The sequence below is a fragment of the Strix aluco genome, chromosome 1 (assembly GCF_031877795.1).
Source record: "Strix aluco isolate bStrAlu1 chromosome 1, bStrAlu1.hap1, whole genome shotgun sequence".
In the NCBI taxonomy this organism is placed as follows: domain Eukaryota; kingdom Metazoa; phylum Chordata; class Aves; order Strigiformes; family Strigidae; genus Strix; species Strix aluco.
The window spans coordinates 142,164,553-142,182,552 of NC_133931.1; the positions used below are offsets into that span (position 1 = coordinate 142,164,553).

Sequence of the window (18,000 nt, forward strand, 5' to 3'; positions counted from 1 at the left end):
ATACAGGGAGGATCTAACTGCAGCTGCTCACATTTGTTTAGATTTTGCAAAACAATAATATATTATTCAGTAATAACTGTATGGAGAAACACACAAAACCCCACCCAATTCAATTAAATGTGTAGGTGTGTTTGTAGTGATTGTATGATTTTGCTTGATTAATATTTTATAGAGAATAATACTGAAATGTGCTGCAAATAATAGTCATGTTTACATTTTTCATAGCTCAGGCTAAATCAACACAAAAAAACAGTAAGTGACTTGCTAGTGATGATATTAGACATGTTAAGTTATCCCAAAGGGTACCGTCAGTGATAGACATGACTGGGAAGGCATTAAAACAGGAATCAGAGTTATGTGAGATAATGTGATTCACAATGGTGGTGTTTGCTTTACTGAGGCTTATAAATTAATTTGGCTGAATATTGAATCTATTAGAAAAATTCAACTTGTGGATATCAAGCACGGATGTTTAAGTTAATAAAAACCCACTCATGCAACAACAAGTAGGATTTGACTCGAGTAGGACACCAACAACCATCTGTAAAATTAGTCCCTTTTTCACATTATGCCTTTCTCAGCATTTTATATGCCTAAACTGACCTAAACTGACAGGGGATGCTTTAGTCACCAGTGAAGTGATAAGACAGGAATGGAAAGGCTGCTGATGTGGCAGAGCGAGCAAAAATGCGACATTCCAGGAATGTGGAAGGGAAAGGGAGGTACGCTAGCTGAAAGCACTGTCCCAGTCTGAGTGCTCAGGTGAATCTTAGGTCCTTCACCTGTTAGCATTAGCAGCACTAAGCCACAAGCTGGCCAGCAGAAGGCAGTCATTACTGTGCTAATTTTATAAAAGGCTAAACTAAAATACCCAGAAGTTAAGTCCCACGCATTCAAACGCAACACCTAGAGCTACGTGTCTGGCAGTGAACTGACCCAGACCGCACCAGTGGTCACCTCCATCTCAGAGGGGTATGAGGGACATCCAGAGCTTTTATAGCTCTTTAACAACTCTGCTGGACTTCACTTTGCCCACCATAAGTTTTTTACAGATTTCCATGCTCGTCTTTCTCATGTCCATCTTATTTATTGTAGCTTTGGTGACTGATGGGGAAGCTATGCTCCTCGCTTGATGTGGCCCAAGGAAATAAATTGTTAGACAAGACCTATCAGCATTAGTATTAATTAATTAACAGGTAACTTTGTTTACAGACTGCGGGTTGAACGTACATAAGCAGTGCTCCAAATACGTGCCCAATGACTGCCAACCAGACCTCAAGAGGATAAAGCGAGTCTACTGCTGTGATCTCACCACACTAGTGAAAGCCCACAATACCCAGAGGCCGATGGTTGTGGATTCGTGCATTCGAGAGATCGAAGCAAGAGGTTTGTGTGCTTAGGAAAGCAGCGGACACAATTAAATGAAGATAACTTACATTACATGCTAAGCTAGGACATGCTAGTATGCTCATGCACACTGAAGACAAAATGAGAGAAGGGTTTTTTTAGTGTAGGTGATACATTGCTTTGCATTAGCTAGTAAAATTAAATCATGGCATTTCATAATGCAATTTCCTGAAATGCTTTCTGAAAACATGTCAAAACATGTATTACGTTACACTTCTGAAAGGGGTGAACTTTAAAGTGAACTTTAAGTTCATGTTCACGTGTCTTTTTTCATTATTTTCTTTTAACATACCTAGGGACACTTCCAATTTCAGAGTAATCAGTTTAAATTAAATCCCTTATTAATAACCTTTCCAGGCATTATGAGCAAGAGAACACAAGTGACTGGAAGTGACTCAGACAAGTGAGGTCACAGGCTGTGTGTTTTGTGGTAGGTCACAAACTGCACAGGGTTTCTCATAATGCTCAGCTACTGACTGATGGATACTGTGGCTCAGGCAGCTCAGCCAAAACTCCAGCTTGTGACAGGTTTTTGGTACGCAGACACGTGCCAGATTGAAGAAATACTGTATCAACTCCAACACAACACAGTAATGATCACATATTTTGCTTTGGATAGCAAATGTGTATGTCGTGCTGCCCAATAAGACAAATTTTCCTGTTAGTTATAGCTTCACACACCAATTTCATAATGTTGAATTCATCCCAGTAATCTGCATGGCAACACCCTGATACTAACCACAGGGATTTCAAAGCCTCTCATCATCTACTGAAATGAATCAAAGATTTACAAGTAAATCCCCTGCACTGCTCCGTAAAGCTCTACCAGGATTATATCATCATTGCAGGGACAAATAGAAAGAATAGTTTGGACTAAGACATAAGAGCTTTCCTCTGATGATATAGCAGGAAGATACACTGCATTTGGGATCTAATCACTTACTTGTACATTTATTGATTAAGATAAAATCTGCTGCCCGCTCTCTGTTTTCTTAACAGCTTTAAATTTCTTTCTTTTATTGCCAAAGAACCATGTAGGATACTGATTTCATTCTTAAGAAAACAAAGAGTATTGGATCTTATAAGTAGGTTAGCACTATGCATAGTCACAATAAGGAGTCTGGGATTAAAATAAATAATATGTGTGTAACTATGCTTGGCTAGCTCCGCCTGCTCTGCTGGGCTGCCCTGCATTTCATGTTGGTGTGGAGCAATGTGGGGAGAGTTGTGCAAGTGAGCAGGTCTCTTGTGCTGAAAGAACTGCAGAAGGGATGTACTGATGTAGAAAAGAACAGTATCCATCACGTCTGTCTGTCTGCTGTGTATAAGTAAAAGCTGACAGCAAAACTGAGAATAAATGTGCTCATAGGGAAAGACAGTCTCTTAGTTGCATTGCTATTTATCATTAAGCAACTGGTAAAAGGAAAGAAGACCTCTAAAGCTTTATTAATTGTAGCCAAATCCAGGAAAATCTCCCACATAAAATTAATAAATCATGATAACATCACATGCCCCACCATTAGCAAATTACAGTATTTTCCTCTAACATAATCAACTGTGTACCTAACAAAATCAGAAAGTATAAACTCTAAAATTCTTTAATCCTTTAAAAAACAATTTAAAATTATCTTGATCCTTCCTTAAGTGCTCCAGAGTTTCACATTACTAAGTAAGTGTAGTTTGCTACACTTACGAGATCTGTTGTTCCTGCTTTATTTTTTTTAAGCCTGAATATTTGTTGTTTACTGAAGCAAAGTTAACCAAGAACTTTTTGTTTCAGGTTTAAAGTCCGAGGGCCTCTATAGAGTCTCAGGCTTCACTGAGCATATTGAAGATGTGAAAATGGCCTTTGATCGAGGTATACCATTTTTTAATCTTGTACAACTTTAACCTAAACTTTCAGTTCTAGGACTTTTCAGTTCTTTTGGGGTTTCTATAGGTACTGTGGTAATGAAACTGGCATATAAGCACCAGCACAGAAAGCAACCTGTCTTTTCTGAGTTCTTAAATTAATCTGTAGTGCTTTTCATAAGAAGAAATCATATTTCATAGTTGGAAGGAATAATGAAACAGTAAGTGATGGTAAGCAGAAGGCTAAATGCTTGGGGTACTGGATGATTGCTCAACCTAGAAGCACAGCCTAGGCTCCTAGTTCAAGCATGAGCCTAGGTAGTACCAGGGGAAAGTTCTTAGTCCTATCTTTAGTAGACTCAGTGCTTTACAATACAATAATCTCTTTATGAGTTTAAGAACTAGCAACTTCAACTGGGAAGTCATTCTGCATGTAGCCTTGTAGAAAGCACCACACCATGGTGCACGTGATTGCATCTGTACAGCAGATGAGAGGAGCATTGAGGAGATTTCTTTGTATAGCATATTGAAAAACTAATAATTAAAACACTGCCTAATTACCATCCTAGTAAGCCTCCTGCATTGATTTAGCTGATTGCATTGGTTCTGGTTGTGCACACAGTCTTTGTACACAGGACTAATTTTAAGTATATATGTAAATGGGTGCCGAGCAGGGCCTTCATCAACAGAAAACATTTTCAAGTACATTTAAGAAGTTACATAAATATTTTTCTCCTTTCCCATAAACAGTGTTTTCCTTCCTACTTAATTTTTTCAGGTATTACCTCTGCTATGTTAGGGAATAGGGACAGACATAGCCCAGTGATCGCAAGCCCAGGTCAAGTCAGAAAGTCAGCGTGTGGGACCAGAAGGGTGCATGGCCAGGCACAGGCATGGCCATGGCGCAGCTGAAGACAGCTACGATGCAGCTCAGGCAGGGACTGAAGGCCCTGAGGGCCCATGGGCAGGAGGCGTGGAGTCTGCAGGGGAGGCTGAGCAGGGCCAGTAAGGTCTATGGGTGGCATGTCTTACACTTACTGTGCCTGAATACTTTTTTGTTTGGAGACAGTTTGTCATGCAGACATCACTGGCAGAGAAAGTCCAACTAGGAATTTCCAAAATGAATGTTTTCATGATACACCAAAATATCCTTTAAAAAATAATAAATATTTTAAAATGTGTTGGATGCTGCAGTTGTGAACATATGCATATACACACATAGCTCAGCCGTGATTTGGGCGAAAGAGATTCACAGTGATATGACTGCTATCATAGGAAGATACATGTTGCAGATGTGCCACATGAAGCAGTGCTACAGTCCCCGTAGGTCCCACTCTGCTCCCTGCAGGTAGATCTGGCCTGGAAAACCCTTTTATTCTGTGTTAATTCTCTTCTAAGTGTACCAACCTGAATGAAACCCAGAAGGAGAAGCACAGGTTGAAGAGGGAAGAGTTTGAAGAAAGCAGATGGAAATTTATGTCTGAGCATGACTTGAATACTGCTGCAGCTGTAGTTCCTTTGCAAATGCTTCGAACCATTGGAGACAGTTCAGTTTTACAGGCAGCATATCTTTTATTATTGCATATACTCATGGCATAATCCGGTGGCAATACACGCTTCAATTAGACCCACAGCAAGGAAGAAAGTGTGATTTACCAGCAAAGAAGGCAGCACCTAGAAACAGGAAGAGTAAGGTCACTAGCATTGTTGGATTTCCAAAGGAAAAAAACCATGGATAAACATGGAAGCAGAGAAGGCAAGAACCGGGTTTGCATACAAAGGCTGTGGGGAAAACCATTGGGCATAAATTGATAAAGAGCTGTGTCTTCATTTTCTTTTAATAATCTCATGAGGGGAAAAGGCTAAGAAAGGAAAGAGAGGTTGTTGCCATGTATAATGCTAAAAGCAGCAGAACAGTGAACAAAATCTTGTTATGACAATTGCATGACTAGAGTATTGCTGAGACCAGAAGCTGAGAACTTTAAAAACCTTCCAGTTTTGAAAATGTCTTCTCCCTGAACTGAGGTGGAAAAGCAGGAGCAGTTAGGGGTTTTTTGCAGGAAGGGATTTAAAGAAAACCAACATAGTTTGGTTTTTTTTCTGACTTGTGGGCTGTGCAGCTAGAAGGTGGTTGTCAGCTGGCAGAAGGTTGAATTGGCAAGACATTTCCAACCTGACAGCTCAGGGCTTGCTTCCCTGTCATATCCAAGTTTACAGAGACAGGGACCCCACCCTCCCTTTTGCATCCCAGTCCCACAGGTAGGAACATCGCTTTTCTGCTGCCCAGTTACCCTTGCTTAGCCCTATAAGCCAGAGCAGCAGGGAATGGACTATCCCAAGGATGTAGAATATCCCAGATCTCTGTCCCAGGTGACAGAGCTGGGAGAGAAGGGAGCTGAGAGCCAGGTGGCAGGTCTCACCTCCAGCAATGCCTGGAAGGTCTTTGTTCAAATGTCATTTTCTGCTCAGAAAGTGAAGTTTGTGGGAGTTTTACAGAACTGTTGTTTCCACATTCACTACATGAAATTAACAGATTTTTTGCAGAAGTAAAAAAAAAAACCCACGAAAATTTGTGTCAAATATAAAATGGAAAATTCCTGATCACTTCTGGTTAATAGATAGGTGTTGCAGCAGAAACAGCCCTATCTGTGGCCACATAACTATCTCAGACATCTCTGAAGCATGCTGCATAGCAGAAGGTAAATGTGTTTTAAAAGAGCTTGGGATAGTTAGCTGTCAAAGGAGAAACTGAGAGCAGGGGTATGAACCAAAGAAGAGAACTCTTTAATCTAATGCATAATCTTGGCACAGTACTAGAGGGTGTACACTGGCCAGGAATAAATATAGTTTGACAATTTAAAGACCATTTTTTAACCATCTGAAAGTAAGACGCTGAAACAACCTTCTAATAAGAGCAGGGATAAAAACCTTAACTAGTTTTAAAATGGAAGTTGAGGGGTTTACGAGAAGGGTTAGATGGTGTGGGGCCTGCAGTAGCAGAGCACTGCACTCTGCCATTACAGAGGTCCCTCCCTGCCTGTCATTTCCGAGTCAGTCCCCAGGCATCTGGCTGGAATGCCAGTATGCTTTTGCATCTCTGGAAATACAGCTTCTAATAAAAGGGTTTGAAAATAAACATGCAAGGAGTCCTCCCATTTTAATGCGCAGGATGCCTCCTTCAAATAGTGACATCAAGCTTTCTGGTTTCCCAAGCTCTTTCTCAAGCCATAGGAGCCAGAAGACAGTATGATACAGGGGTGAGGCGCAGGGGCTGACTCGGCCGTAGGGTACCTCTCCTGCTGATTTCATGTGCAGCTGAAGCGGTGCAATGAAGAGAAGCCAGCCCTCCCTCTGACTAATTCTGCTTTGCCAAAGGGGCACTCACTTGTTGCTTCCAAAGAATTATAGTGAGAACAGAAAAGCAAAGGCAGGTTTGAAAGTTAACATCTCGGGAAGAGAATGGCATCCCACATAATAGTTGGGCCCAATGAAGCTGGGGTAGCTGGTTTTAAAACAGGGAGAAGTCTCATTTAAACTAAGACCCCCTTCCAAAGCAGTGTAAATACCCCTACTGTAAATTAGCATTAGGCTCTCTGAGGCACTGACAATGTTCCATTTTAGTGATTTCTGTAATGAGAAGGAGGGGAATAATGTGGATTTATTTAATCTGGTGAATGTTGGTGCTGTAGAATGACAGTTGCTCTCTGTCAGCATTGTTAAGCTGTGGCATGGTGGCATCCAGAAAACACTCATTGTGCGCTTTATCCACAGAGCTGCCATTGTCACCAGTGCATTCTGTCCCCCTACTTGTTTGCATGACTGGCTGGTACAATGCACTTGCTAAAAATATTATGCTGTTAAATATTACATGAGTACTTAGAAGCATCCTAACTCATACTCAGTCTTTTGCCAGTGTAGCTGAAACCCTGTCAAATGCCAAATCCAAGAAAAAACACAAAGAAGCATGTTAGCATGCTGAAGGTTGTGCAATAAAAACAAAGTGTTAAGGAAAAAGGAACTTAAGTAGAAAAGTATTTCAGTATGCAGAGGGCATAGCTGAGGCTTTAAGAATGTAATACTTATTCCATTTCATTCTCTAATAAACTATTTCTATGGTATTCAAAGTCAGCTGAAACCTTTAAGGCACAGAATAAAGACTTTCTTTGTCTTGAGATACTCATAATGCAATAAGATATGTTGAGTCAAGTAACAAGGAAAGAGAAATGATGGGGTTTGGGTAGGATTAGGTTTTTTAAAGCTGAAATGAGCTATATATGTGTAATCTAAAAGTAAAATAAAGGGATTGTATTAACATATGGCCACTGAAAATGCTAATTACAATCTGAGGAAAATTGCTGTATTGAAGAGTGAAAAAAATTATTGTGGTACCATATAAAATAGATGTAGTTCATACAGTATGATATCGCAGAGGATCCTCTGTGAAATAATGTGCCATGACTTTACCAGCAATGAAACAACTTTTCTTTCTTAAGTGCTTTGAATTTTAAGTGTGTTTAAATAAAAATATAGATCCAGGAATTTGATGAGGATAGGAAATAAGTGCAGCCTGCCAAGGGCTTTCAATTGCTGAAACTGAAAGGAGAAGAAAAAAAAAAAAAGAGAATCCAAAATCTACCAAAGGAAAATAAAAATCTGCCTTCCCCTACATACACACTGCAGAAATGTGTAGGTATATTATAACAGCTGTATTGTTACACTCACTTTAAAATAATCTTCAGAGCATTTAGAGCATTTCCAATGGATGTATATTTGTCTCTGAAGTGAAGAGAAAAATCTTTGACTCGGGAATGAATGCATTTTTCCTACAGTAAATGAATATGTAAATAAGAGGTATGTTTGAAGTACATTGTAGCTGGAAGTACCTCTAGCTGAAGTGCCCCTTTAAGGAAGCTTGCTGGGCTGCTTTGTAAAAGTACTAAATAAATAACACTTCCATTTAGTGTACTGGTGACCTGGATAATAGATGCAACCTTCTGCTTTGCTATATCTGTTCTGATGCAGCTGCTGGCTCCTTGGAGGTATCTGTTTTCAGTGGAGCATTTTGAGTGCTCAGTGTCCATCAATTAAATAGAGCTCTCCACACAAAGCTTTACAAGACTAATGCTACCGTGCCTGGAACGCGTGGATTAAACAAAAGATTGGGGCAGTGTAAACATCCTCCTAGGGCTTATTGATGCTGTATTAAATTAAATGCTGATGGATATATTCAGACTGTTCAGCTGCATCAAGAAAGGCTGCTTGTTTTAAACACTTAAGCGTATAATCTCCTCTTGATGAGAACATGTAGTGCTATTAGTCTTAATGAGAATTATGTGCATACATTGGACAGGACATATCCCTTCAAGATCAATGCCACAGGTTTGTATAAAATGTCTACAATCAATATAAACTCTTTTACTCTGCTGTGAAAACCTTTATCACCATCTTAGATGCCATGTATCAAGCACACCCACTCATCTGTCTGTATCAGAGCATGTCTACAAGCACTAGCTACAGCGAGACAAGCAAGGCGATGGCTATACAGCATGTCAGTGCCTCGATGGTAACAGCCTAAGCTTGTGCTTGCACCTCCTGACAGATACAAGCAAACTCCTCTCCACTGTTCAAGCAAGCATAACCTCACATCGCCCCACTCACCGTATAGTCCTAATCTTCACCACCTCCTGCGAGGGAAGCGGTATTATCCTCACTTGAAAGGTGGGAAATAAGGACTATGGGGTATAACTGATCTCAGAGTACCCTGAGGTAAATCTAGACAGCCTTAGCCCCTGCTTGACCAGTGTCCTACCCCATCTTTCTACTGGAAGACTACCAAGGACAGGCCACAGGAGGGGAGGGCAGCAAAATTTCTTGGTCTGGAGAAAAATGTGGGTATGAGGGTACTAGGTAGTACAGAACAGATGTAGTCATTTGAACTTGAAAAATAATAGTGATCCAGCCTCTCTGCTAGTTCTTGTAATTTCACTCATTGCAAGCCATGCATTGGTCAATGGCTTACCAGCCACACTTATGAATGTTAAGCTCATGTGATTAAAAGTGCTCCATAACGGAGTTCTAACTGTGTCATAATATGTGGCAAACAAAATGTATGTCATTTCAGTTGCATAATTCATCTATTTAGCTGTTCATCCATTACAAGTATCCATATTCATTTAACAAATTGCAATCCACATTTCAGAATAAATTGTATAGCTAAATGCCACAGCATGTCTATTTACATTCAGATCTCTGCTATAAATAAAAAAGTCAAATATTAAGACATTAGAGGACATCCAGAAAGTAAGGTGGCTTTCTTATTAGCTAGTCAGTATAGATAGATTGGTGCGAGACTTAAAAGATTCAGACGTTTACTCTGATTTTTCCTGCTGGTCTCCTGAGGGTCATTGGAAATTTATGTTATTGCTCTGTGCCTCTGTTTCCCCAAGTAAAAATGAAAAGAATCATTCATACTCCTATGCATTGATCTGTGAATACAAAATACAACATCAGAACAAGTTATTAGTAGCTTATTTTCACTGAATAAATGGGCCAAATTCAATAAATACATTATTAACATGATTTTTCATCCAACATTAAAACATTATGTGTGAGATGGTATACTGCAGATATTGTCTCTGAAAGATGTAAGCAAATAAATTGTTTACTGAAATAACTACCATTCCTCATTCATATATTGTAAAGTTGGTAGCAATATATTCTCATTTAAGCCTTCCAAATGCTTTCAGGTTGTTTTTTCTTGTCAGGTTGGACACAATAAATCTGAATTAGAAGCCTAGCCTTGCTTCAGTCAGAATTAGCCTGGTCTCAAAAAGATTTCTTCCTCCTCTTCTAGATGGTGACAAGGCTGATATTTCTGCCAGTATTTATCCAGACATAAACATCATTGCTGGAGCACTGAAGCTATACTTCAGAGACTTACCGATTCCCGTGATCACCTATGACACCTATTCCAAGTTCATAGAGGCAGCAAGTAAGTATTGCATAGTAATTTGTACAGATATTTAATTACATTTCCCATCCATAAAGCCATCCATGTTAAAGAATAAGAAAAGACAGACAACAAATTGGAAGCAAGGGTGTTGTTCTGTTCATTACTTCTCTGCCTTGTTCTTCTTTCACGTGAAACTTTTGCCTGATTGTTAATCGGATGGGACATCATGCAGATTAAAAAAAATAAATGTAGGGTATCAAAATAACTGACCAGTTTCAGAAAGTGTGGTTTCAGTGTCTGTCAGTGAAGCTATGACATGCCCTGGGATGGGGTTTTGAATGGAATTGCATGCTCTTTTCTTGTAAACAACCCAAATTTTGTGCCCAGAGGCAAAATGTCCAGTGTCATTGCAAGGACTGCATCTGGCACTGGGAGGATCCCAGGGCCAGTGTCACGGCGGCAACGCTGGCTGCCAGACACATGCAAGCCTGGGTGATCAGTGAGGGTTCAGGGTTGAATGAACAGTGTGAGCCTTGAAGGTGCATCCCATTTCCCCACCATTTTTCCCACCTCTCATATCCGGGCCTCCTTTGGCACCAAATCTGCACTGCAGACAAGCACGTCATTCAGTCAGTGAGGGATCAGAGCAATGAGACACCCCACAAAGCACATCTGCTCCACAGTTCAGGTGCATCCACTGTTTATTAGTCCTGCAGGATCTAACCCATGTCCAGACAGGAGGCACGTGCAGTTACCACCCGCCCAGAGCTGGCAGGTTGTGGGTGCACGCTGTCAGAGAGGGAGAACAGCAGCATTCATTGCCGTAATGTTGGCAGAGGGAGCTGAGATTTGCCTCAAATTCTGCTCTCTGGGGCACAGCCTTCCACATAATGATAGTCCCTAATGAAAACTTACCAGATAGATCAAAATCAGATTATTAGGAAAAATGTTGAAGACCTGAGGTATCTAAGTAGCATGCTTTCTTCTTTAAAAAGTATCCTTAGTAATTTTGAAATGGCACCCAGTATATTGATAACCAGCAGGAAGAGTGGTCTGTCTGTGTGACTTGCTGCCTTCCCTTCCCCTCTGGCTTAATCCAACCTTGCACTCCCCATGCAACCACAGATACCTCTCTCCTGCACTCTCCTCTTCCTCCTTGGCAGAGAAATTATTCTTGCTCGTCATTTGTCCTCTAAAGAACGTGTCCAGAGGAAGCAGTTCCTATCATGTCGGTACACCAATCTCTTAAAAGTAGGACATAGAGATTCTTAATCTTCTGAAATGTTGGGCCTCTGGTGCCATTTGTATGAAAAGTCATGCAGCAAATATAACTCAACTCAGTTCACGGCTTAGGAATTGATACTTTTCCTGTAAAATACATGTAAATCCTGCTCAGATTTTTAGAGAGATTGCCAAACAGTCTTAAGTAAGCACTCATGCTTTCTGATCACTGATACCTACATATTTAAATACGTTCAGAAATCTATGTTTATGTAATTCCATGCCATTTCAATCTCTAGCTAAACTTACATATTCAGGCATAGTCTCTAAAAGCATATATCCACACTGCCATCTGGTTTTGAAGGCTAATGGAAGTAATCTCATGTAAGATTTTAAAGAGTCAGTTCTGGGAAGAGTATTATGAAGCACTTAATGAAGCTTGGGTACTGTACCTATACAGGCCTGTAGGTAGAGCTACAGACCATAGAGACAACTATTGGGTGGTCTTTGTTGCTGATTTCTTTGGTTTTTTTGAAGCTGTAGAAGTTGCTGATAAGCTCCATGTTTATAAGTTTTTTTATCCCTCCAAGCACAGTCAATGGCTTGTAAATGACTTGATAATAATAAGTTAGCTTGCTGAATTATTGCTGTTTACAAATGGAAAGCCCTATTGACATTAATCCTGTTTGGTGTTTTTACAGAAATCTCCAATCCTGATGAACGACTAGAAGCAATACATGAAGTGTTGATGTTGCTCCCTGCTGCTCACTACGAGACACTTAGATACCTAATGATTCATCTCAAAAAGTGAGTTAATTGGCATGCAGGATAATTCTTGAAGAGCTTAACAATTTTCTGCTTTGAAAGATATTACAGAAAGTACCAATAAAGTTTCCATTAGGGCACTGCCACTAAAACAATGTTACAAATAAGCAGAAGAACTATGTTTGTATAAGTGCATATAAGCTATGCATATATATAGCCTATATCCTTTTGCTGGCAGATCATTGCAAACCTTCAGAGAGTTAATTGAGATTTGTCATGCTTCTCTGAGGCAGATAGTATCTGAAAAATACCGGAATGGTAGGTACTTCAGAGATGTGCTAGATGTGCTGCAGTAAGTCACTTGATCATGCTTTGCTTCTGCCTCCCCTTACCTCCTGATTTGTCTTCTTGAATGATAACCCTAAAAAGAAAGAGCTGTCTCTTACAAGTTGTTTGCTCACATCACAGTTAAGCCAAGAATCAGGCAGGGCCTGATGACTAGTAAAAGCAATACAGATCCTTACCAGTTATATCTCTTTTGGTTTTAAATACATGCTGCCTCATTTGCTTTCCAAAGCTACTTTAGGCATACATAAGGCATACATATAGCATACACAGGGCTTCATAAGGCATACAAACTTTTCAAAACTGCCTAAATTTCATTACTGAAAGTGACTTGGGAGTGTACTGCCAAGTTTTCCAAGTTTTCAGGTAGGTACCTAGGAAAATTATGAAGTGCTCCAAAGAGGGTTACTCACTTTCACTGATTTCAAGCAAAACTGTTTTTCAAAACTGTGCTGACTCTACTTTGCTACTTTGGGTATTTACATGCCTCAGGAAGTCTTCTTTGTAAGTTTTTAAGCTGAGTAAAGACTGGCACTGTTATCTCAAAGCAGGCCTTCATTTAAGGATATATTGCCCAAGATGTCCCTTGTCTCTGGTTAAAGTTTATGGTGCTACTTGGAAACAACAGAGAAGGGGATAAGGGAGGAATAAGACTACTCACCTTTTACACAGTAAATCCTTGATCTCTTCTTTGTCCTCTGCTACTTGCAACACAGTTGCAAATTTGGAGTATTTTCTGGGTTTGATCTGCACTGTTCTTCACTATTAATGCCATCTTGAAAAGAAAAAGGCCTCAACTCATGTAAAATTGCATCAGAGAGCTTGTGTGAAGTGCATTTCATGCTCAATCAGGTTCTCATTATGGAGAGACTTTTCCTCATTTTGAATTGGCTCAGGTCATTACAACTGAGTAATTTTTCCTTTCAATGAGACATTATGTGGGCATGCAGGAGGTTTTCTGCAGAAATGAGATGTGAAAATATCCACCCTTGTCAGCATATATGCCTAGACAACTCAGGATGAACCATGCTGGCTTTTAAGAAGGCCCATGGAGGCTGTAGACAAGCGACCTGCATACAGAATCTGTACTTTGATGTCTCGGCAGCAAATTTTTAAGAGGCAAGTATTGACTCGCCTTCCTTCTTTTTCATGAACTGCAGTACAGGCTTTGGTTCAGCTGTTGAGCTGAACTACTGATGAGACAAAAATAGTCCAAACAGCTGATTAAGCTTTCTCTCTCAAATACCTGCAAGTCACGCAATGAATTTCCTCTCCTTTCCCAAATCGTAGCTTTCAGCATCTTCATGGAAATCAAGTGCATGTCAATTCCTATGGAGAATCTGTTGGAGAAATCTGAATGCAAAAGAGGGAAGGATCCTTTAGGTTCAGACTATGCTGTTCTGTAGATTAAACACGGAGTCCCAACTCCAGCCCCATAGGGCTCTTCCTGCATGGAGAAAACATGCACCGATGTCAAGGAGTCTATGGAAGGACTGCAGGATCGCAGCCTCTACACCAGTGCTGTTTTTCAAAAGAAAAGAAACTGCACTTAGTTACTGTTAAAAGGACAGGAAAATCCAGCAGAGGACAATGTCAGCAATGAAAAATTAGTTAGTCAATTAATTATTTTCTTCAGTTATCTTTCTGATAACTTTTTGCTCAAAATTGAAGGAAATACAATAGCATGAGCAGTCCCCCCTGTGGTGAAATATGTACAACTCTATCCATGCCAACATTGCATTGAAGCTGTGAATCTTCTCTGTGTTCACTTCAGGCCATGCAGCAAGCCCCACACTCCTGCACAGAGGTGCTAGTAAGATGTATGTGGCATTGCAAAGCTATTCAACGTCTGAGCTGCATACATCCGCAGATGGAAAGCATAGTGTTACACATATATTTGCACAGAGGTGGCTTGGGCTAGGCAGCCTTGGTTTGTCTTTTCTCCTTGCAAAGCACAGCTAACATATCTGTGCTAGAAGATGGGGACGTGTCTGTGAGTAGGGGCACTAATGGACTTCTGTCCTGAAACCAAAGAAGAACAGTTTTTCTGTGACAGAGCTACTCTTTGCAGAGAGCTAATAGTGGAAGCAAAACCTAGTCATATAAGGACCTTGAAAACAAGGGAAGACCAGATTACTTCTGGTTTCAGCCTCTTTGTGCTCCCCGATGGCATGAGTGAAGCCACTGCTGCCCAGCTGGGAATTGCCATGGCCAGGGGCAGTCTCAGCTGTTGCCAGGAGAGCTGGCTCCAAAACCAGATGTGCTCCACCCTGGCAGAGGAGTTGTGTGTGGAGGAGATGTGAAACTTCTCCCATGCTGTACTTAGTAACAGCATGTGTCTGGTCCATGAGGGACCGTGACCGATCAAGGGACCATGGCTGTCTCTACACTGCAGTGCAAGAGCACTCTCAGGACCGAACTCAAATGCCAAAGGCTTGCTGGGATAACAGTTATGAGATCCAGCTTTATTACCTGGAGGAAAACCTTGAGCACATCTTGCATTTTCCAGCAGGCCCCATCAGGGCTCACTTGTCTCCAGCTTGGCCAATCCTTGGTGGTCTTTGTTTGCTCCAGCCACAGTCTACCTATTCTTGTATTTACATTATATGACCCATGTCAGGGAACAGAACAGCCTGGGCTGCTTCCTAGAAGTGCCTCTGTTCTCTGTCAAGTATAGGCAGCATTTGTAGCAGCCTGACTTTAGCAAGCCACCTCTCCAGGCTGCTCCAGGATTCAGCCTACTCCTCAAGTATAACAAGTAATCAGAATCATTCAGCTGTTGGTTGGCCTGAGGAAGCCAGCGAGGCAGAAATGTGTGAAGGGGTGGGTTCCTGCAGGCTGGAAGCATGTCTGGGAGCATGGAGGTCATTGGTAATCAAAAGAAAATCTGGGTTCGTATTCGGGAAGCACAGCCCCACCTCCCGTGTGATGCACACCAAGCACAATGTGCCAGAGGACTGTAGTTACTGTAGCATAGGGGACTGCTCATACATCATCACTTAAATCATGATTATGCTTTTCAGAAAACCAATTGCCACTAATTCTTGTACCCTAATGGATAGCCACATGAAAAATCACTTAAGAGTCACGTAAGGGGTGTTTAAAGGGACTGGCAATCACAGCTCCACCATAGTTGCATTGTACTTGCTGTGGAAACAGTTACTATACTGAGTGAAAGTAAAAATTGTTACTGAAAAAATCATTATCTACCAATGCTTGATGTGAAGCGGGACTACAGATTAAGATGCATATATTCTTTTCTTCTGGGAAGTAAACAACTACTTTCTTTTTCTTTTTCTTTTTTTTTTTTTTTTTGTTGTTCTATTTTAGGGTTACCTTGCATGAAAAGGAGAATTTTATGAATGCTGAAAACCTGGGAATAGTGTTTGGGCCTACTTTAATGAGACCTCCAGAGGACAGTACCCTTGCTACGCTGAATGACATGCGGTACCAGAAGTTAATTGTGCAGATTTTAATAGAAAACGAAGATGTTCTCTTTTAGACAAAGAGAGGCATATCTTCAAAGCCATTTGTTTTAAAATAATTAGTTTGAAGGAAAAACAACATTTCTTTAAATTTTTTTAAACATAAAGGAAAAGTTCCTTGACTGCACTTCAATTTCTGCAAAGTTGCAGATGGATGCCAAAACGTTTAGGGAAAGCCTATGTCTCATAGACATATGCCTCTTTGTAGAAGGGAAAAAAAAAGGTCAGAAAAAATCCTCTTACCTTGTATCTTTTGCCTTGCCTCAGATGTATATTTGTTTTGAGAAGTTGCAAACAATTTTATTGTTAACTTATTAAGAAACACAAAACATATTTTAATATGGCTAGAGAAGCAAAAAGGTACTTAATCAGTGTTACTTGTATACGCCTATACATTTCCCTTTCCATGAGACATAATTATATATGTCAATTGTGAAACAAAACCTATATTATAAAGATATTTTTACTTTACCTAGCTGAAAGAATGGCATTTTATTTTAGCAAACTATAAATCAATGCGGTGCATTGATTATTTTCCACGTGATTCTTTCCTGCATTTTTGCTATGATATATTGAAAACAATTACCACTAATGCAGTATTATCCTGACATACCTCTTTCATTGCAAGTGTTTTAAAGAAGAATTCTTTTCTTGTGTGTATTCCAGCTTTCCTTAGGTTTCTTTGCATTTAGGCACTAGTATCCTAAGAATGTACACTTTTAGCCATTTGCCAGTTCCAAAAACATATAGTATTTTCTCTTCCTTTTTTTTTTTTTTTTTTACTCCCATGTAAAATAATGGTATTGAGAATTTGTATTGAGAATTTTTCAAAAGTTCTGGTGGTAGTATCAGTTTCACATGCCAGATTTTTCTTGGATTACAGTAATATGTAAGTTAAGTGATGCTGGGACACTGGATATTTTCTGGCCTTGTTGAAAAGTTAGCACTTTTTTGGGTTAATTATGAAGGATTTGGTTTTTCTGTAAAAATCAAGTTATGTTTTGTCATGTTTCTGTATTTATAAACGTACAGTAAATCTGCTAAAAATGTAGGTATTTATCTTGAATGTGTTTCCTGATGGTTTGTTAAAAAAAAAAAAAAAAGAATGTGTAGGAAATGTGGGAGTGGTAATTTAATTATTACCAAATTTTAATATTTTTCTCCCCTCACAAACATTGACCTACAGAGTTCATAGTCTAACTGCAACTTATTCCTAATGTTAAAACTGTTTCTCAGCATGAGATGTTTCTGCAAGCATAGAAAATCAATACACTTTACTACCAAACTCAATTTTCAATACAAAAAAAATTCTAATGATCCCTCATCTTGATTGTTTGTATCATATGCTTGGTAACTCAGTGATGCAGTTTCCTGAATTATTTCAGGGAGCACATGTTTCTATTCAAATTGAAAAATATGTGTAACTATGATAATGAAAGGAGATGGAGGGTATGACTGTAAATTTGTTGTCTTCTAGAGAAGTAACTAAGGGCTAGATAGATTAACCCAGATTGCAGAGCAAATGCTAAATAGTCTGAGTTCCCAATACTTCCATAGATCCTCCTGCCTTGTACAGGACTACTTGTTGTAGGTTATGTACTACTTAATACTGTCATAAAAATGATCTGGAAATGGTTTTATTTTGTGAAGTGAAATATGCTTTGTAATTTATGATAGTGTAAATGGAAGGAAAAATCCCATTAAATGTGTTAAAGAGTTCTGGTGTCTGTCACTCTGACCACATGGCAAGCTGCCAAATGAAAATCAATCGCTAATTACCATCCTGACATTGCTGGAAATTTTCCTACTTGGAAAACTTAGAACAGTTTTACTGAATGTCAGCAGTTTCAGATTGGCACTTGGATGCCCATACTACCACAGCCTACTATGCACACATTTATTTTCTGCAGCCCCCCTGAACCACCTCTGTGTAAAACTTCAAGCAAGCAATGAATCGCAATATCAATCCAGTCA

The 18,000-nt window shown here is 39.8% G+C and overlaps 1 protein-coding gene across 1 annotated transcript in view; it reads left to right on the forward strand.

The window, feature by feature from the left end:
* Positions 1 to 17,745, forward strand: part of CHN2 (chimerin 2) — a 163,934-nt gene extending 146,189 nt beyond the window's left edge. The window contains exons 9-13 of the mRNA XM_074838137.1: positions 1,213 to 1,386; positions 3,188 to 3,265; positions 10,112 to 10,249; positions 12,133 to 12,238; positions 15,872 to 17,745. Of these exons, the coding sequence (XP_074694238.1) occupies positions 1,213 to 1,386; positions 3,188 to 3,265; positions 10,112 to 10,249; positions 12,133 to 12,238; positions 15,872 to 16,043 (668 nt within the window). The 3' untranslated portion in view covers positions 16,044 to 17,745. The remainder of the gene's footprint in view (positions 1 to 1,212; positions 1,387 to 3,187; positions 3,266 to 10,111; positions 10,250 to 12,132; positions 12,239 to 15,871) is intronic.
* The last annotated feature ends 255 nt before the right edge of the window (positions 17,746 to 18,000 follow it).